At 47.9% G+C, this 20,315-nt stretch overlaps 2 protein-coding genes across 3 annotated transcripts; one reads left to right on the forward strand and one right to left on the reverse strand.

Annotated features, from left to right (window-relative positions):
• Positions 1 to 1,080: 1,080 nt before the first annotated feature.
• On the forward strand, positions 1,081 to 15,669 carry BSPRY (B-box and SPRY domain containing). The gene is made up of 6 exons (XM_043980012.1): positions 1,081 to 1,443; positions 7,067 to 7,165; positions 8,459 to 8,689; positions 10,385 to 10,410; positions 13,103 to 13,227; positions 14,108 to 15,669. The coding sequence occupies exons 1-6, from the start codon at positions 1,126 to 1,128 to the stop codon at positions 14,632 to 14,634; spliced, it is 1,326 nt and encodes a 441-aa protein (XP_043835947.1). The 5' UTR covers positions 1,081 to 1,125; the 3' UTR covers positions 14,635 to 15,669.
• A 2,106-nt stretch (positions 15,670 to 17,775) lies between these two features.
• HDHD3 (haloacid dehalogenase like hydrolase domain containing 3) lies at positions 17,776 to 20,107 on the reverse strand. Of its 2 annotated transcripts, none has more exons than XM_043980351.1 (2): positions 19,991 to 20,107; positions 17,776 to 18,705 (listed from the first exon to the last, which is right to left on the reverse strand). In XM_043980351.1, the coding sequence occupies exon 2, from the start codon at positions 18,699 to 18,701 to the stop codon at positions 17,955 to 17,957; it is 747 nt and encodes a 248-aa protein (XP_043836286.1). In that variant the 5' UTR covers positions 18,702 to 18,705; positions 19,991 to 20,107; the 3' UTR covers positions 17,776 to 17,954. The 2 variants fall into 2 exon arrangements, with proteins under 2 accessions (XP_043836286.1, XP_043836285.1); XM_043980350.1 differs by having other exon boundaries at positions 19,903 to 20,017.
• Between the last annotated feature and the right edge of the window lie 208 nt (positions 20,108 to 20,315).

The following is a 20,315-nucleotide window of genomic DNA, read 5'->3' on the forward strand; positions in this document are numbered from 1 at the left end:
TTTTTTGTTTTTGTTTTTTTTTTTTAGTGAGGCAATTGGGGTCAAGTGACTTGCCCAGGGTCACACAGCTAGTAAGTTTTAAGTGTCTGAGGCCGGACTTGAACCCAGGTTCTCCTGACTCCAGGGCCAGCGCTCTATCCACTGCGCCACCTAGCTGCCCCTCTGTATTTGTTTTTGTTATTCATTCTTTTTGACTGTGACTCCATTTGGGGTTTTCTTGGCAAAGACACTGGAGTAGTATAGCATTTCCTTCTACAGCTCATTTTACCGATGAGGAAACTGAGGCAAACAGGGCGAAGTGACCTGCCCAGGGTCACACAGCCAGTAAGTGTCTGAGGTCAAATTTAAATTCGGGTCTTCCTGACTCCCATGCTGTAGACGCTGCGCCACCTAGCTGCCCTTCTGTATTTGTTTACGGGCTCCGTTTTCTACGGTAGATTAAATAAAGGTAGGGCTACCTGGTATTCATATTGTAGGTTGAGTATCTTTGTGAAGAGTTGGGAACCCTAATCGCCTACATCTGGGGAAACCTAGACAGCAACTTATACCTAAACTCCATTTTGGAAGATTTTACAGGATGAGACCAAGAAGAGAGACACTGACCCTTTGGAGTCAGACCCCCACGATCTAACTGTCCCTGCGTCCCGGGTCCTTGGGGAGAGGCGGTGGGGGTGGAGTGTTGGAACCCAGCCACCGCAGGACAATGAAACCAAACACAAGACCGGGTGTCAGGAGATCTGGGTTCTAATTGCATTATAACCTTCCCCATCCTGGGCCTTGACTTCCTCATCTGCAAAATCCGGAGACAGGACTAGATGATGTCTAAAGTCCTCACGAAATGGAATCCTCTTAAATCCCACAATTCCAGAGTAGAGGCCCCGACATGGAACGATAAATTGGCTTTCAGGGGTCAGGAATGCTGTTTATAGTCAGTGGGTCCGCAGCATCATCGGGGTGCCCCCAGGAGCGGGGTCGTGGGGAGGGTAGGGGGTGAGTGGAGGCCGCGGACAGTCGCGGGAAAGGAGGCTGAGGGGGCTTTTCTCGAGGGTGGGCGGCCGGGGAGGGGCCGGCCGGGCAGCTCCCAGTATCACTGGGCTCGGCCCGAATCCCACAGCTAGGGGAGGAATGGGGCGGTCCCGAGCCCGGGCTCTAGGACGGGGCGGGCCGTGGGCACTGGGCCCGAGCCCCGCCCTCCCTCCGCCCTTGCCACCTGAGACAGGTGGAGCTGCCGGAGTGGCTGCGGGAGTCATGTCCCAGAAGGAGCCGGACCTGGAGCTCCTGCCCCCGGCCGGGTCGGCGCCGCGATGTCCCGAGCACGCCCAGGAGCTGAAATGGTTCTGCAGCGCCGAGCGGCGGCTCGTGTGCGCGGGCTGCAGGGGGCCGGGGGGCCGGTGCCGCGAACACCACGTCCGGAGGGCCGAGGAGCGGGCGGAGGAGCTGAGGGTGAGCGGGAATGGGGCAGTGCGTGGGGGGACCCTGGGCCCCACGAGCCGGGGACTCGTCTCCTCGGAATGTGACTCTGGGCTGGGCTGCGGGGCGCAGGAAGCCCCGGCGGCAGGTGGAGGAGGCGGCTCGGATCAGCCTCCGGGCAGGTGGGCAGGCGGCTGAGCGGCCGGGGGTGGCCGGGGAGGGCTGGGGCCGCTCCTTCGGCTCCTGTTCTTTCTCCCAGCTCCCAGCCTGGTGGGGTGGGTGTCCGTCTCTTGCATTTTCCGCCCCGGGCTGGAGCTGGGCAAGGGACATCTGTGCGTGTTCGGGGCGGGGAGATGCTGGCGGTCCGAGGGGTGGGGAGAGGTGTAGTAGAAGGCCTGACGTGGGCAGAGCCTGGGAGGCTGGGAGCTGGGCAGCTAGCTGGGAGTCAGGGAGCTGGAGAGGGAGGGGGTCGGTAGGGAATAGTGGTGGGGGGAATGGGGCTGGAGGGAGGCAGAGCAGTTGGGCCACTAGCTGGCTTGGAGCTGCTGTTGGTCAGCCTGGGCTCAGGGAGGCAGCAGGGAAAGTTCTTCCACCTGATGCTAAAAAGGACCTGAGGATGGTAAACATGCAAGCACTACCCCAAAGCAAAAACTGACCTCGTAGAGATAGAATCACCTACTAACGGAAGGGAATTTAGAAATCATCTTTCTTTATTGTTGTTCAGTTGTATCTGACTCTTCATGATTTCATCTGGGGTTTTCTTGGCAAAGATACTGGAAGGGGTTGCTATTTCCTTCTCCTGTTTATTTTACAGATGAGGAAACTGAGGCAAACAGGGTTAAGTGACTTACCCAGGGTCACATAGTGTCTGAGACCAGATATGAACTCAGGAAGAGGAGTCTTCCTGACTCCAGACCCAGGCACTCTATCTACTAAGTCACCTAGCTTCCCATCTACTTTTAAGTTCCAACTAAAATCCCACCTTTTACAGGAAGCCTTCCCCAACCCTTCTTAATTCCAGTGTTTTCCCTCTTTTCATTATTTTCTATTTATCCTGTATATAGCTTGCTTTGTATATATTCCTTTGCAGGTTGTCTTGCCTGTTAGATTGCTTGTCTTTTACCTCTTTATATATCTCTAGTGCTAAACACTGTGCCTGACTAGGTACTTACTAAATATTTGAGTTGAATCTAGAGAAGACCAATTCTTTAATTTTATACATGAGGAAAATGAGGTTCAGAGCTGAGGGGACTTGTCCAACGTCACACATTGGCAGATCTGGATTGAAACCTCAAAGGTGGTATAGTGCACAGAGGTTTTCCATTGCCTTTGGAGACTCCTTTATCCCTTTTTGGCAGCCCTGGGTGTTGGTTTTAACTAGATTTCACCTGGATAAACTTGGGTAAAGTAGAGTGTAATTGGTCCTTGGCCCCTCCTACCCCCAGGGAAAGCCACTTTTGTTATAAGTTGGCTGAGAGGTCTGAAGGATCTGGGGGGAGACTAATTTTTTAATCCCCTCATTTCCATTAGCTTTATAGGAGGACCACAACAGGAATCCTCTGGGTCAAGATAGTCTCTCTGGCTGGACCTCTCAGGCCTCCAAGTTGCTGGGGCATTAAGGAGGCCCCTTCAGACTGGACCTGGAAAATAAACCCTTTTCAGGTTTTTGTTCCCTCCTCCACCCACTAGATGCCATAGAAGTTCAAAAAGGGGGCCCCAGAGTGTATAGATGGCATCAGAAATTAGCCTCTGGCACTCAACCTTTCTCTCATTTGAAACTCTTCCCTAACCTCAGGGGATTTTCCTTACAGTTTAGCTAAATAGGTGTTTTTCTTCTTACCCCCCCCTCCCCCAAGTTCAGCCCTAAGGCATTGGGGGCAGCCTCGGAGGTCCTGGTTAAGTCTTTGTTCAAACATCGGCTACTGGACTGCATGGAATCTGGAAGGGGCCTCAGAGGTCTTAATAGGGTGACCATTCAGCCTCTGCCTTGCGATGGTGATGGTGAGGAGGAGGAAGAAGAAGAAGAAGATGAGGAACAGGAGCAGGAGCAGGAGCTCACTCCTTCCGAGGCAGCCCCTTGCTTTTTTTCACTCACAACAGGGTTGTCCTGAGGAAGGTACTTCACAGGAATCTTAAAAGTGCTTATATTAGTGTGAGTTGTTATTTTCAATAATTGGTAGGAAATTTTCCCTTTTGGAGTTGTCTACCTCTAACTTCCTCCCTAGCCCCTAGTTCTAGATCCTATTTCTATCCTCAGGGGCCAAGCAAAACAAACCTGTTTCCTCTTCTCTATGCCAATCCTTCAGATATTTAGTCAGAGCTCATGGTCCCTGAAGTGCTCCCACCCCAAGGCACTTATGTTTCCTGGACCCTTTTGGCAGTTAGATGCAGCCTCTAGACCCCTCCTTGGAATAATATTTTTAAAGGCATAAAATAAAATACATAGGATTCCAAAGAAAACCAACATTTGGTGAAAATAAAGATGATTTTTTTCCCCCCATCCAAGTTCATGGACTCTGGGGAGGGTCCATAGACCCCAGGTTGGGAACCCCTATTCTGGAGATATAGGAAGCATATTTCCTGTGTTTGTCCTCTAAACATCATGATTTGTCACAGTATTGATTAGAGTTCTAAAGCCTTTCAGGGTTATTTGCATTGTGTAATTTGTTCTGGTTCCATTTTCTGTGCATCTGTTCATACAAGTTTTCTTAAGTTTTATCTGAATTCTTTATATTCATTGGCACAATAATCCATTACATGATTGGGTTCTTTTCTCCTCTGGGTCAGTTACATTGGCAAATGTCTACTCACTTCACTTTATGGCAGCTAATTTGATTTAATTGACCAAAAATTCATTAATCATCTAATACATTGCAAGAGCCCAGTGCTAATACTTGAATTTCAAAGATTGAGGGAGAATAAAAGCAAGTCTCTGTCCTAGGAGGTTACAAGTTTAATAGTAGAAGAAGGGGAGAGGAGCTTTGGAGTATACATATTCAGGTAAGTGTGATACAAACTATAAAGTGATCAATGTAAAGGGGAGGCCTAATCAAAATAGGTTTGGGCAGCTAGGTGGCACAGTGGATTGAAACCAGAAAGACTTATCTTTGTGAGTTCAAATCTGGCCTCAGTCACATAATAGTTGTGTGACCCTGGGCAAGTCACTTAACCCTGTTTGCCTCAGGTCCCTTATCTGCAAAATGAGCTGGAGAAGGAAATGGCAAACCACTCCAGTATCTTTGCCAAGAAAACCCCAGATGAAATCATGAAGAGTCAGACGGGACTGAAACAACTCAACAACAATAATTGAAATGGGAAAGGAGAGAGAAAAATCACTTTTTTCTTCCATTTTTTTTTGTTTTGTTTTGTTTTTGCGGGGCAATGAGGGTTAAGTGATTTGCCCAGGGTCACACAGCTTGTAAGTATCAAGTGTCTGAGGTTAGATTTGAACTCAGGTGCTCCTGAATCCAGGGCCGGTGCTTTATCCATTGCTCCACCTAGCTTCCCCCCCCCCTTTTTTTTTTTCCATTTTCTCTTTTGTTTTGGGTTTTGTTTTTTTTTTTGCAGAAAAATCACTTTTAATTGAGGAAGTCAAGGAAAGTTTGATATAGTATTTGTGGAGAAGTAATATCTGAATTGGGCCTTCGAACCAAGAGAAAACTTTCTGTAAGTGGAGGTGATCAGGGAATGCACTAATGAACATTGGTGGGATAAGGAATTTGAGAATAGTTAGTAATCCTACTTCCCCGACTAAGAAGTTGTGGTCATTGTCTGGGTATGGGCTAGATGGACAGATAGATATATAGGCAGACAGCATTTATTTGCAAAGTGCTTACCTTATGCTAAAATACAAATATAAGCAAGCAAGCAGGTTGTTGATCTCAAGGAATTTAAAATGTAATAGAGGAAGACTATACAGAAAGGGAGATGGGAAGGGGATAGAGAGGTGGGCCTTAGGAGTGGGCTGAGTGGGGACATGGTATGGAGGCTGGGCCCTTGCCAGGCAAGGCAAAAAATGAGCTGACCTCACAGCCAAGGCACCCTAGAGCTTCGACTGGGTTACCATGGGGAGGATGTGGTGGCCATGGCAGGAGCGGAGGCAGCTGGGAAGTGGCTTGGAGGCCTACAGATCTCCCCCCCAAGATAAGGCAAAATCTGATCTTTCAGAGGTACAACCTCGCCGGTATGATAAGATCACTCAGCTTCTGGGCAGATGTTTCCAGTGGATGACTGCAATCTTTTCTCCTCCATCTTTTTGGACACATCCAGTTGTTGAGCTAAAATTGAATTGCCTTTAACTCCCCCCTTGGGGCCTTAGTGCCCTCTGGAGCCACACATACTTAGTCTAATCCCTTGCTCTTCTTACATAAAGATACTGATCTGGACCACCTTATATTTCTTCATTGTTTGCCTCTCTTTTTTCACCATATCCTGCCTTGGGCAATCTTCATCCTCTATTGGTCTTCCTTTCAGTTCTTGGGAAGGAGAAGGGAATAAACTTTTGTTTTGCCCTTACTTGTGCTGAGGTGCTAGAAATATGGAGACACACAAATGAAAAGAGCCCTTGCCTTCAGGAAGCTTACTTTTTTTTGTCGTAGTTGTCATTCGGTGGATAGACAGAACACAGATGATATATGTGAATGTATGTAGGAGGGGCATTAACATTCATTTGGGGGTTGTCCTGACTTTCCAGTCATGACCTCATTTGGTGCCGTTTGCCATTTCTTTCTCCAGCTCATTTTGCAGATGAGGAAATGGGGAAACAGGGTTAAGTGACTTGTCCAGGGTCACACAGCTAGGAAGTATATGAGGCTAGATTTGAACCTTGGTCTTCTGATTCTAGGCCCTGCACTCTATGCACTGTACCACCTAGCTGCTCTCAGTTGGGGCTGCTGATAGGGAAAGGCTTCTTCTAAAGGACATGGGCACTTGAGCTGAGACTTGAAGGGTGCTTAGGGAACTCGGGGTAGAAATGAGAAGGAAGTGCCTTCCAGACCAGGAGTGAACAGCCTGCGCAAAGGTACCTGGGAAGAAAATGGAATCTCACATATGAGGAATAGCAAGTGAGCCAGTTTGAAAGAAAAGCAGAGTGTGTGAGGGGGAGGACTGTAGAATTCACCTGCTAAGACTGGCTAGAGCTTTACTCCGAAGGGCTTTGGAGTTTCTATTTTTTCATGACTAGAGGGGACGCTTATTAAAGGCAAACAGTGTCTTTTACTATGGGGCCCACTGCAGCACTCAGCATAGAAGGTGCCAAGAACAGATCAAGGCAAAACTGTGATTGGGAAGAGGCTAAAGTTTCTGCTTGAAGTCCTTCAGTAACTTCTAGTTCTCCCTCCTGCCCCCCTCCACTCCTCAGGGACTCGGTGCCTATTGCTGTCACCTTGACTTGTCAGTAGCCGATAAAGGTTCAGGGCCTCACTTCCTCTTGTAGATTGGAATTCCAACAGGGATCACTGCTCTGAACTAGAGGGATGGATTTCGGATGGTGGATGTGCTGCAGATAGAAAGGATTAAAGAAGGGAGAAGGGGTAGAGCTTGGGAGCAGAGAGAAAAAAGGGGCCAAGTCAAGCCTGTCTCCTGTAAGTAAAGGTTTAATAAACACATGTGTTGGGGAAGCCTCTGTCCAGACCCCAGCTATTGCCTCTTTTTTCAGAACAAGATAGTGGATCAGTGTGAGAAGCTGCAGCTACAGAGCGCTGGCATCACCAAATACATGGCCGAAGTCTTGCCTCGGAAAAACCAAAACACAGCGGTAACTAACCCCCCCTCCCATTCCCTGACCCCCTTCCCAGGAGTACAGTCCTGGGATCCCTGGACCCAGATCCTGGTGTCTCTGGCCACGAGAAGCCAGAGCCCCTGGACTTCTCTTTGCAGCCACCCTAACATGGGAACCTGGCTCCATCACTACTTACTGGACAGATTTGGATATCCTGGGAAGGATTACTTCCTTCCTGCCATCTCTAAGCCTTGGCTTTCTTTCCCATGTGTTAGAGGGGTCCAGCCTCTAGTTCCATACAGGGGTCAAGAGTCAGTGGCTGTAAAATACCCTGTTTTGTTTTGTTTTGCAGGGCAATGAGGGTTAAGTGACTTGCCCAGAGTCACACAGCTAGTAAGTGTCAAGTGTCTGAGGCCGGATTTGAACTCAGGTCCTCCTGAATCCAGGGCCAGTGCTTTACTACTGTGCCATCTAGCTGCCCCCCCAAACACCCTGTTTTTAATGATCTCAATGACAGTTTCAGATATGAAATGCATAAATAATTAGAAATCACACTTAACTCCCCCAGACTCATGTATTCTGTTCACCCTTCTGCCTCCCAAACCCCAATCCTCCTCTTCTTTTATCTTATTCACTCTGTTAAGGTTGCAGTAGGTTATGCACTTTGAGTTGTATCCCCAGTAGTGAGAACAGATTGTCAATGAGACAGCTACATGCTTTTGACTAAGGGTACGCTCTTGTAAGGTAGCAGAGACAAGAATCATGGGATGTTAGAATGGGAAGGGGGCAGCTAGGTGGCGCAGTGGATAAAGCACCGGCCCTGGATTCAGGAGGACCCGAGTTCAAATCTGGCCTCAGACACTTGACACGTACTAGCTGTGTGACCGTGGGCAAGTCACTTAACCCTCATTGCCCCACAAAAAAACCCCAAAACAAACAAACAAAAAAGAATGGGAAGGAACCTCAGAACATAGAATGTTAGAACACGGAAGGATCCTAGACAATCTGTAGTCTCCTCCTCTCCCCCCCAATTTTATAGATGAGGAATCTGAGCCTCCAAGAGAGGGTGCGATTTGTCCATGCTTGGATTTGTTTGTGCTTACACTGAGTTCAAAGACGGTCCTTGAGGAGCTCACTTTCTAGTGGAGGGAGACAGGGCAAGTGAAGAGGTCAGGAGAGCAGGTGAGATAGCCACAGAAGTAGGACCAGAACCCCTGAGTGCATTCTAGCGGTCTGAGCTGACAACCAGTCCTTCTGTGCTTGACTTTCTGGCAATCCTGGAATTTAAGAAAACTTTGCTTTGATTCCTTTTCTACCCTACCTCTCCAGACCATGGCCAGTGGGGCCCGTGAGGTGGTGATCCAGCGGCTGGGCCTGGTGAGGAATGTGTGTGAGAGCGAGGAGCAGCGGCTGCTGGAGCAGGTACACGCTGAGGAGGAGCGAGCCCACCAGAGCATCCTGACCCAGCGGTCCCATTGGACGGAGGCCTTACAGAAGCTCGGCACCATCCGCACCAAGCTAGTGGACATGCTCACTGATCTTGATGACCACAGCCTTATTGTAAGCCAGGGCTGGGGGTGGGGCTTGGGTGAATTAGGGGAAGCAGGTGTTGTGATACAAGTTTCCTTGGGTTCATTTAGGGATGAAGGTGAGGGAAGGAAATTTGGGGGGGAAATTGAAGTGTACTGTATTTTCTAGGACCATTTACAGATCAAATGTCATGCAATGAATGAATGGGGTCATAAATATAAAATACATATAACTTTGTTCTTAAAATTATTATGTTGTTTGTTATTGAATGAATGAATGAAAAAGCATTTATTAAGTACTTACCTGTGCCAAGCTCTGTGCTATTTCCAGGGGTTAGAATCATAGATGTGAAGGCTCAGGAAAAAAGTTAGAAAATGTCGGAGAAAGTTTTTTGTTTGTTTAGTTTGTCTCCTCAACAGGGCCTACCTAGTTAAGTAGTTACCCCATCCCCCCCATCCAGAAAAACTATTTTTCCTAGTTTTTTTTTTCTTGACCAGGCTTTTATGTTTTTAGTTGGAACACCACGGGAGGGGAGGGGAGGAACTGGCATTTTTTTTTTCTGGCAGTATGTAGATACATGGCTACCCTTCTTTTAGGAGGCTCCAGTAGGAGGAGAGATAGTCAAGGAAGAAAGAAAGAGGCCAAAGCATAAGTGAAATTTGTTTAGATGTGAGCCTTAGAGGGAAAACAAAACAGAGGAGCCTCCTGCCCTCAGGTATGGACTAAGGAAGGGGCGGGGCAGCAATGAAGGCATCTGACTTGTCTTGCTTAGCATCACAACCTGAAGGTTTGGGAGATAGCTCCATTAGTTAGTGGACCATGGTTGGTGCAGTCATTCAGGTAGCAAATATGAATGAGAGTTTATCAAACACACAGTTATCTGATGAATGCCCAGGAGAGACACAAAACCAAATGGTTGAGGTTCGAGGGAGAATGCTATCATTCAGGGGAATTAGGGTAAGATTCTTGGAGCAGTAATCATCTGAGCTGGGCTTGAAAGGGTCAGAGACATGCAAAACACTGTCTCTGCCCTGGAAGAACTTCATCTACTTGGTGAAACTAGCTAGAGGAAAAGATAATGAATAATATAGGGCACTACATATTAAGTAATGCAAGATGGGTACAGAGAGTGAGTCTTGTAGGAGTCGAGAGAAGGATGAGATCACTGGGCTGGGGGAAGGGGAGGTGGTGGGAAGAAAATGCCTGGAAGAAGTGGGACTTAAGGGATGGGTAGGATTCAAAATGTAGAGAGGGAGAAATTTCAGGTGAGAGGAACAGTCTGGACAAAGGTCTGTGGGTAGTAAAGCGTAAAGTGTATTTGGGGGACAGTGAGTGGATCTAGAGCACAGGGGTTTACTCATTTAGGTGAACAGTAATAGGGGAGGCCAGAAAAGGAATTCGGAGCCAGATTGTGAAGGGCCAGGCTAAAGAATGAAATCTTATACTCTAGGTAATAGGGGGTCATTGGAGGTACATCTGACCACTTCATCTAGAAGCAGAGGTTAGAGGCCTCTGGGTATCCTCCTCTGGGACCTCCTACTTAAGATGTCCCTGTCCAGGTCCCTCCTGAGAACTGAGTTCCATGACAATTGACAGATAAGAAGGAGGATCGCTAATTTCTTTCTTGTTCCAAACTGGGTTTAATGTATCCAGTTCTTGACAAAATGCTGGCTTTTCAATGTCAAGAAAAATATCTAACTTGCTAAATGTTTTTTCCCTTTACAGCAATCAGAGCGGGAGATTTTTGAGAGGTGAGTCAGTGACTTGTTTTCCAGAGCCTGTGTAAACCTGGAGCCAGGGAGATCAGTGGGGGCCAGCATATGTATTGGGAAGACTGACCAGTATGAGATCCAGATTCTAGTCCTTGCTTTGTTTTGTAAGCACCTTGTACTACACTGGGTAAGGCACTTATTTGGCAGCCTCAGTTTTCTCTTCTACAAAATGGGTAATTGAAATGAATGAACTCTAAGGTCCTTTCCAGCTCTTAATCCTATGAAACTATGAGATAGATGTCAGACTAAATGATCTCTGGTCTCATCCAGTTCTTAAATCCTGAGATTGCTTCTTCCTTGAGGACACCTGTTTGAGGACAGCAGCGCCTAAATAGGTTTTATTTTGTTTCCAGATAGGGAACCACCCCCAACCCACTACCAAATAAACCTTCTCTTTTAACAAAGAAACATGGTTAAGAGACCCCATCTGATGATATATACAACATTCCATAGTCCCCCCCCCCCCATCAAAAGGGTAGGGGGAGGTGCTCCCTTATCTCTTGTCTGGAGCCTTGAAGCTTTTTTCTCCACATGCTCAGTTCAAGATTTCAATTGTTGCTTGGGTGGTTTTTCAGCTCAAGGATTCTGGGCATGATCTGCTGAGAAGTTTGTGGAATATGATGAGGATTCTGAGCCCTGGGGGCCCACTGAAAGACTTGGGACAGTATCTCTGTGTCCCTTACCCATAGCATTCTCTTTGCCTGTTCTTGCTGTGTTTCCCACATGGGTAGTTAGGACCAGGTTGAGAATCTCAGGTACTTTCCCCACAACAGCTGCCAATTTGAATCTGGATACTTTCTTTTGATACCTCAATGTCATCTATTTGGTGAGGCTGCGGAGCAGCAGTAGCTTTCAGAAGTCTTCAAGTGACTTGCTGGAAACTTGCTTCTCAAACTGAGAAATGTCATCTGCTTCAGGGAGGAGGGGGGGGGGAGGATAAGGTGATGTCTCTCATTCCCTGACAAGTCCAGGCCATGACCTGAAACTCTGACATATCTAGCTATCTGAATGACTTTTTCCCCCCTCACCAGTGCACTAAGGCTTACCAGACCCCCTGCGATGTCTAGCACCCACCCGCTTTAGGACTCCATTAGTCTGGAATGAGAGCTTCTCTCACTCTCCAGAGAGTGAGGGCTCTGAAAGGGACTTGAATGAAGGTTCTCTCCCTGCCCCCACGCCAAACTGGAGGGCTCTGCCCAGGATGGGCAGCTAATTGGAGATGCAGCACTGTCAGGAGGAGAGACAGTTCCTCTCTTGTCTTTATTACAAAGAGGCTTTGTTTGCCAGGGACTCAGCAGGAAAGCTAGCTTTGCTCTTATCTAGGGCTCTTGTTGCTTTATTTCTCTTTGGTGTCTTCATTTTCCCATGTGTGATTCTCTTTTTGAAAACAATTTCTTCCAGGCTATTTGAGCTATGGCCATTAAACCTTGAGGCCCCTTAAAAGCTAAAGTGACCCTAATTAATTCAACAGACTTTCACTAGACACCAGCTGTGTGCAAGATGCTGTGTTCTAGTAGCACTGGGGATGGAAAGATATGAAATGAAATCCTAGGAGTTTATAATTTAGTAGGAGAGATATGAGTTGGACACATATTATGAATACAACTTAGAATGGAAATATAAAGGAGGAATCCAAAGACAGACCTATGAGAAATTTGAGTTCACAAACTTAGAAGCATCATTGAGTCCTACACCCCTGACCCCATCTTATAGATGAGGAAACTGAGGCTCAGAGAGGTTAAGTGGCTTGCTAAGAGTGTCTCTGCTAGTTAGTGTCAGAGGTAGGATTCAAACTCACTTCTTTCCAGATACCAAGTCCAGTGTTCTATCTATCTATCACACCAAGCAGTCTCTCTGAGAGATCACTTTCTCAGGCAAGGAGTGAGCTCCTTGCTGGACTCACCTGGGATTGGGGAAATGGCAGTCAGGATTGGTTGTTCCTAGAGTTCTGAGGTGGCTATATGACATGGGGCAAGGGGCTATGAAGCAATCCAAAGTCCACTTCAATGGAGAGTGCCCCCCTGGGCAAAACAATAAGGGAAGAAGGTCTGAGATACCTTGCCTCCTTTGCATGCAAGTTCTTTTTCTTCTTCTCCCTTATTTCCATACAACTTCAAATCTCGATTCATTAATTTTGACTAGTCGAGAAGAAAAGTGGTCTGAACAAATGAACACACACTAAGGAATAAAGATGAGTGGTGCTATCTCCTATTTCATATCCTCTCCCTATTTGCATCGTAACCATCAGTGAACATGAATCCACCCATCCATGAATTTTACGTAGCACTAGCAACTGTGTACATATATATTGGTAGAGGAAGTGCCACACCCTGAACTCCTTAGCATGATGAAATCACAGGTCTGGAGTGGGGATTCTCAAGACCTAGGACGTTATACCTCAAGTAGGTGGATGTTGTATCACTGGTGCTCCCCTGGAACTGGGAAAGGAAGTCTCCTTCATATTCCATCCTTCCCTCCTTTGAATTCCTTGGAGATCTGGTGATAGTGATCCCGAGGCTCTCTTCCATGGATGAGTGACTCGAGGATCCCTCTTGGACCTGGGGAGCCTTGTGGGGGCCCTGCTTCCTTTCTCTTATATGGTTCAGGCCCTTTGTCCCTTGCAGAACATTCTGGAATTTGCAGAGTAACCTTGTATGTTTTCTTTCATTAGGACTGAGGAAGCTGAGGGAATCTTGGATCCCCAGGAATCTGAGAAGTTAAATTTTAATCAGAAATGTGTGCGGAGCCCATTACTAACCCAGCTCTGGGCATCAGCCGTTCTCTGCTGCCTCTCAGGTCAGGATTTTGCCGGTCACACGGCTCAGAACCATTAATAGAAATCCATGTGTTCCATGCTTAAGGAGGATTTTGTGGCTGACTTGCCAGGGGGCTTGACTTTCTGGGTTTGTAAGCATAGGTGTCTGGGGGAGTTTGGATATATAAATGAGTGTGGTCCTTCCCATATAACCACATTCCTCTCCATCTTTTATTTTTTGGGCCCTCCCCTGACACTATCGCTGGTCTGGACATATCCATCCCTCTACCAAGCCTTTCCTTCTGTGGGCTTTTGGTCTTAAAGCCATTAGTGCAAAAGATAGTATGAATTTATATTCATATACCTTAAGGAGTTATGTGCCAACAGATTTAATGTTATTTCTTTGTGGAGTACTAGTATTTTAACAGAAGACTGTGCCTAAATCAGGGGAGTTGGTTTAGTGAGAAGAACCATATACTGGGAGTCATAAAACCTGGGCCCTCATCTTGGCTCTGTGCCTTCAGTCAAGCAGCTTCACCTCTTGGGCCTTGGTTTCCCCATTTGTTCAGTGGGGATCAGTTGATCAATAAAACATTCATTGAGCCCCATGCTTGGTTCTGGGCACTGTGCTAAGGACTGGGGGTGCAAAGTAAAAAAGAAAACACAACCTGCCCCAAGGAGCTCACATTCTGTAGGGGAGATCTAGATGTATAAATAATCATCATCATAACAGCTGTCCTGTCTGCCTCCCAGGGTTGTTGTGAGGCTCAGATGACAGTTAATGTATGGTATCTTTGTCACTATTATTGAGTTTCTGAAGAACCTGGAGGCTTAGGTGAGGGCTCTTGTTTGGGAGTTGGTTAGGGTTGGGGAACTCAAAGGGGCCTGAGGAATTTTCCTTTAAAACTATATTTCCTATAGGTACCGAGGACATTCGTGTGGATGAGAGGACCATCAGTCCCTTTCTCCAGCTGTCAGAGGACAGGAAGACCCTGACCTTCAACCCCAAGAAGTCCAAAGGCTATGCAGATAGCCCAGAACGCTTTGACCACTGGCCCAATGCCCTGGCCTCAACCTCCTTCCAGAGTGGGCTTCATGCCTGGATGGTGCATGTAGAGAACAGCTGTGCTTATAAGGTGGGAGTCTCCTCAAGCCAGCTGCCTCGCAAGGGGGCTGGCAGTGACACCCGCCTTGGCCACAATGCTTTCTCCTGGGTTTTCTCCCGGTATGACCAGGAGTTTCGGTTCCTGCACTGTGGCCAGCCCCAGCCTTTGGCACTCTTACGCTGTCCAGACCGCATTGGGGTGCTGTTGGACTTGGCAGCGGGTGAGCTGTTGTTCTATGAGCCCACCTCGGGTACCCTCTTATGCTCCTACCACACCCAGTTTGAGGGCCCCATCTTTCCCGTCTTTGCTGTGGCTGACCAGAATATCTCCATTGTTCAGTGATGGGCTTCTTTCACCATGCTTATAGGGTTCCCTCCCCAACCCACCCTCAACATCGTGGTGCCAGGTTTCCCCATTGTGCATGCCCAGCAGCCATCACCTTTGGCAGATACTGGTGGGAAGATGGGGCTGAGGTGGGTTTCCAATCTGGGTTCCTACCTTTCAGGTACTGGGTGTTGGTGAGGAGCCTACCCTCACCACTCTGGGACACAGGTCTCTTTCCTATCATCCATTCTTAAAGTACCTGATATGGGAGGACGGGGAAAAGTGATCAAGGGAAGCAGTGGAAAGAATGATTGGACGGGGAGTCAAATGCCTGGGTTCTGGTATCAGCTCTGCCACTAACTCTTGGTGAAATGTTGAACGAGTTGTTTGATCTCTTTAAGCATCAGTTTCCTCATCTGTAGGGTAGAGGAGCTGAGATGATCATTAGCTCTCACATTCGGTGTACACAGTTCACTGTTTTTTTTTTCTTTCTTTCTTTCTTTTTTTTTAGTGAGGCAATTGGGGTTAAGTGACTTGCCCAGGGACACACAGCTACACAGCTCACTGGTAATTACCGTTTCTGGTTCCTCGGCAGTGACAGCTTGTGACTGCTAGGTCTCTGTTTATAACTCCTTTTCTTCTGTTCAGGGACTCACCAGGGTCTACTTTCTCACCCGTTGGATACAGGGTACACTCCTTGGAGCCCTGCATCCTAGGCTCAATTAGGTAGGCTCTCCTGCCAGGTGCTAATTTTAGCTGGAGTCCTTGGCCAGTCCTGCTAAGGGTTGCTGGTAGCTGATGGCCTAACCCAGCCTGATAGACAGATAGATGTCTCTTGCCTTTCACCTCCTCCTGACTCAGCAGTACTCATTCTCTAAGACTAGGGTTTGGGCACATGAATAAGGAGTTTGAGAGGGGAAGGAGAGGAAGCGTGAATACTTCATGGCAGGGCAGGCTCCTAAGGAGGTGCCTGGATGTGGAAAACATTTAAATTATTAAAAAGTTTTGGAAAAAAAGTCAAATTTCATACTTTCTTCTGTCCTTTGCCGAGTATACTCTTATGTCCTGACTTCCCATTAGGGTCCTATCTCTGGGAGCTTGTACAATTATTTGTGCTGGAAAACACATGCACTCCCCACTCACATATCCCTTCCCAAAACTGGAAGAGGGAATGATGGGAAAACACTGGGCTGAGGACCCAGGAAATTTGGGTTCTTTACCTTTAACTAGATATTTATAGCAAGTCACCTCATTGGACTCCTGGCCTCTGTTCCCCCATTCCTAAGTGAAGGGAGGAAGGGATGCTGAGGTGCTAGCTGGGTCCCTGTGGTAATATCTGCAAAAAACTCAAATAGTGACAAATCTTCTAACTTTCTTCATCAACATGGCGTTATATTTAGAAAAAGAATGTCTCTTTTTATGTTTTACAGTGGGCTATTGTATCTTTGGGTTTGGGCAGCTGGGTGGTGCAGTGGATAGAGCGCCAGCCTTGAAGTCAGGAAGAGTTCAAATCTAACTTCAGAAAACTCAGTAGCTGTGTGAGCCTGGGCAAGTCACTTAACTCATTTGACCTCAGTTTCCTCATCTGTCAAATGAGCTGGAGAGGGAAATGGCAAACCCCTCTAGTATCTCTGCCGAGAAAACCCCAAATGGAGTCATGAAAAATCATCCACAACTGAAATGACTGAATAACAAAAAATTCATCTTTGTAAATTGCTGTTGTATCTAGTGTTGTAGCTTTAAAGTTTACATAGCTCTCTCTATCCCTGTGAGCTACCTAGTACAACTATTTTTATCTTCATTTTATAGAAAAGGAAACTGAGGCTCAGAGATGAAATGACTTGCCCAGCATCACATGGCTAGTATCAGAGCTGGTATCTGAACAAGGGTTTCTGACCACCAAGTCCAGCATTCTTAACACTACAGCACACCACCTTTCCAATCATCTGAAATGGATGCTAGGCTAGCCATCGGTCACACAATAGGTCACACTGAATGTTTGGTTTCCAAAGACTGGGGAGCCTCTGGCAGAGTTGAGTTGACAGAGTCATGTCCTCAGCAGCAAAGAAGTCAAATCTCAGGAAGTTGACGTCAGGTGTGGCCAAGCCAGAATAACAGGCTGCCCTTCCCTCCCCAAGGTATCTACTTCCCTTTACACCCCTCCTGCCACCCTCATTCCCGCCCCCAAACTCAAACCCCAGTGGCTCTTGTCTCTAAGGTCAATTCTAAACTCAGCCTGGCATTCATTCATTGTCACCTTTATCTGCCATACTCACTCCCACCTGTCCTTTTGATCCTTATTCTGTTCTCTTCTCACCCCACACCCCGACGGTCTTCCTACTGCTCTCTGCTTAGACAAATCCCACACTTCCATGGGGCTTTCCCTGATCAGTCCACACAGAGTTCCCTTGTGGTCCTCTTTTGGTACTAATCCCATAGGACTTTTTAGTGTGACCTAACCATTGGCTGCCCAGGTCTTACTTTCTCAGCTGAAGAATACATTCCTAGAGCGAAGACCTATCGCACAGCACCTAGTCCCTTTGCAAGAAGCAAGGTGTGTAAAACATGGCAGCTAGTGTGAACAACCTTGGATTGGTAGTCAGAAGACCTAGGTTCAAATCCTGGCTCTCCTACCTAGTATCTCTGTGGCCTTGGGTAACCTTCTTCCCTTCCTTGAATCTCAGGTGGTCTCTGAGGTTGCATCCAACTCTAGATCTAGGATCTCAAAACCCTCTCTGGGCCTCAGTTTTCTCTCTGCAATGGGGTTGGCCAAGATCAGGAAGAGACCTTAGAAATTATCTAGTCCAGGGGGTTCTTAACCTGGGTCCATGAATTCATTTAAAAAATTACTATTTCCATGTAATTTGTTTCCCTTATAATCGCATGTATTTTATAGATTTTAAAACATTCTGAAAAGGGAGCTATAGGTCTCCTCAGATTACCAAAGGGGCCTGTGACCCAAAAAAGGTTAAGAACCCTTCATCTAGTTTAATCTACACCCATATGTCAGAGGAGAGGATGGAAGCCCAGAGATTCTAAGTATTTTGCCCAAGCTCACAGTTGGGATCAGAAATACTCTTTCCACCAAACAATAACAGCTTTAGAGACCTTTTCCAGCTCTGTATTCTCTAATGCTATGAATAAGAAGCAACAAGATCATTAACCATGGTCATTGACTTTATGATAGCATAAGAAGGGGCTCTGAATGCTGCTCTTGTGAGAAGAAGGAGCTACATGTCTCCAACAATAGGCGCAGCTGCCTGGGATTTCCATTGCCTCATCCCACTGGGCAGGTTCAGCTTGCACGGGTTTTACCATCTCACCTTCCCCAACAATCTTCAGTGCTTTGGGTCTGAGCTTTCCAGGTGGTTGAGGGCAACCAGAAGGTGGGGGAGGGAAGGCAGGATGTGTTCCTTTGAAACAGTTCTTGGAAAGGGGTCCTGGGTTTTGGTACTCATCAGCAGGAAGCTGTGCATGCCCACCTTCCGGGGTGCCTGGTAATCATTCAGGTAATGGTCCCCGATGTGGGCTGCCTGGCTTGGCTCTATATCAGCAAGTTGCAGGGCCTGTTGGAAGATTTTGGGGTCAGGTTTGGCACAGCCAGCGGCCTCAGATGTCAGTATGAAATCGAAGTGCTTCCGGAGACCACACTGAGCCAGGATATCTTCTAGCCTCCTGTCAAAGTTGGAAACGACACCTAGTCGCAGTCCCCGTTCACGGCACTGCTGCAGAGTGGATTCAGCCCCTTCCAGCATCTGCCAGTTTTCAGCACTGCTGAAGTCCTTGTAGAGTTTGTTGGCGATGGGTTCAAGGACTTTGGAGTTCTGTACTCCTGCCAGGTGGAACGTCTGTAGGACAACATCCAGCCACCATTGTCGGGAGGTGAGGCCTTGGCTTAGCCCATAGTTAGGGAACTTCTGGTTCTGGGCCTTGTATGCTTGATGGAAGGCTGATCCAAGGGCTGCTGCCTCCACCTTTAGCCCATGGGCCTGAGCCTGGGCAGCATATCCTTCCCCCACTGGATGGCGGAGTCGAAGCAATGTGTCTTTCACGTCCCATGTCAGCAGCTGCAGCCTAGGGGCCATTGACCTAAGAGATGGATACCCAGCAATGGACAGAGAGTCAGACATAGTCTAACTCTTCTTCCTCAGACTCAGGGCCCAGGGGATGAAGGTTAAATAGAATGATTCTTGCACTTGCCCCAACAAATCCCTTCTCCCCTTTTCCTAGACCTAGTAAACCAGGTTCTTGCAGGTGAGAGGCTCTTGGGATAAATTTCTTAAATTCAAGTTCTTTTATTATTTGGTAGTTACTTGGGCTTCAAAAAGAAAAAAAAAACTATCTAAGAGCCAAGGATTGTAATAAGAATGGTCAGAGAGGTGTGTGAATCAGGTATAGGATTAACAATAGCTAGAAATATACCTGTAGCCTAGACAAGCGCTACAGGGCTTCCCCAAGACTCATCACCCTTTGCCTAAGGAACTGGGCTGCCTCTTGGGGTGATCAAACTGCCAAAAAACAGTCCACTCCGCTGGTCTGACTGGTCAAACGGGGTGGTACTCATTATTGTCTGGGCCAACCTCATAAATGGTCTTCCTGGCCAGGCCCCTAGGGGTCTGATGAATCAATGCATCCCAACTGTGGAGGCAGGTTTCACCAGAGTCCCCACAAATCTGTTTCTTCCCCGGAAGGGGCAGAGTCCAGTGCCTAGTTAGTTACCTGTGCCCCAAGTGTGAGATTTCCGAAGGGTTGACGGTCGGACAGAAGGAAAGGAACAGCTAGGGGCTGAGGAAGGGAGTGAAATCGAACAACTAGAGGGCAGAATCTCAAATCTGGAAGGGGCCTTAGAGATCATCTAGTATCATCGATTCCGTTTATAGACGAGAAAATTGGAGGATCTTTTCCAAAATCATCTAATGAATAAGGGGCAGGGCCAGGGCTACAAGTCTGGGTTCCAGTGTCTTCCACTACATCAGACTCTGGAGAGGGAGGAAGAGTCAAAGGCTACCACAGGGTGGGAGTCCTGAAGACCTGACCCTCCCCCTTCCCCTCTGATCTCAAAGCACTCTGCCCCCGAGGCTGCGGTGGGAGTGTGTGAATGCAGGGATGCAATCCCCCGGGTGGCTGGGCCCGCAGGCCCGGCTTGGGCTATTAGGAACTTAAGAGCCCCAGGGTGGGAAGGAAGAAGGGGGCGGCTGGGGTCGTTAAGCGCCTCGGTCCCGATCCCTTTTGGGGAGGGTCCAAAGACCCCCGTGGGGCAGAAAGCGCCGCAGGAAAAGGAAGTACCATGATCTGAAGAGCGAGGGCCCCGGAATCGCTCATCCCACGCACCCGCACTGTCCCGAAGATCCGCGTGGGAAGAGAGCGCTCTTACCTAGAATTCCGCTTGGGGAGCAGGACGCACAGCCGGGACAAGCAGCGCGCAGGCGCGGCTCCCGGGAGGCGGGGCGCAGCCTGGACCCCTAACCTCGGCAGAGGGCGGGAAGCATCGCCTCACTCTACGCTCCTCGTTTCTTTCTCTCTAGCGCACCGCCGGCCTCACGGGGGCGCTGGTCTGCGTGAATTCTGAATCCCAGAATGTGGGATTAACCACGAGGGCTGAGGCTCTAGGAGGTTCTACAGGACATTTAGTCCAGCCCCCTCCTTTTACTGCTGGGGAAACTGAGGCCTACGTTGTATGGGCAGTAGAAGCTGGCTTT

This window comes from Dromiciops gliroides, chromosome 2, assembly GCF_019393635.1.
Source record: "Dromiciops gliroides isolate mDroGli1 chromosome 2, mDroGli1.pri, whole genome shotgun sequence".
In the NCBI taxonomy this organism is placed as follows: Eukaryota; Metazoa; Chordata; class Mammalia; order Microbiotheria; family Microbiotheriidae; genus Dromiciops; species Dromiciops gliroides.

Coding starts and splice junctions, on each gene's coding strand:
- BSPRY (XM_043980012.1), top strand. CDS start 1,126: ATGGGGCGGTCCCGAGCCCGGGCTCTAGGACGGGGCGGGCCGTGGGCA. Junction 7,166..8,458: donor GGAAAAACCAAAACACAGCG/GTAACTAACCCC, acceptor CTACCTCTCCAG/ACCATGGCCAGTGGGGCCCG. Junction 8,690..10,384: donor TTGATGACCACAGCCTTATT/GTAAGCCAGGGC, acceptor TTCCCTTTACAG/CAATCAGAGCGGGAGATTTT.
- HDHD3 (XM_043980351.1), bottom strand. CDS start 18,701: ATGGCCCCTAGGCTGCAGCTGCTGACATGGGACGTGAAAGACACATTG.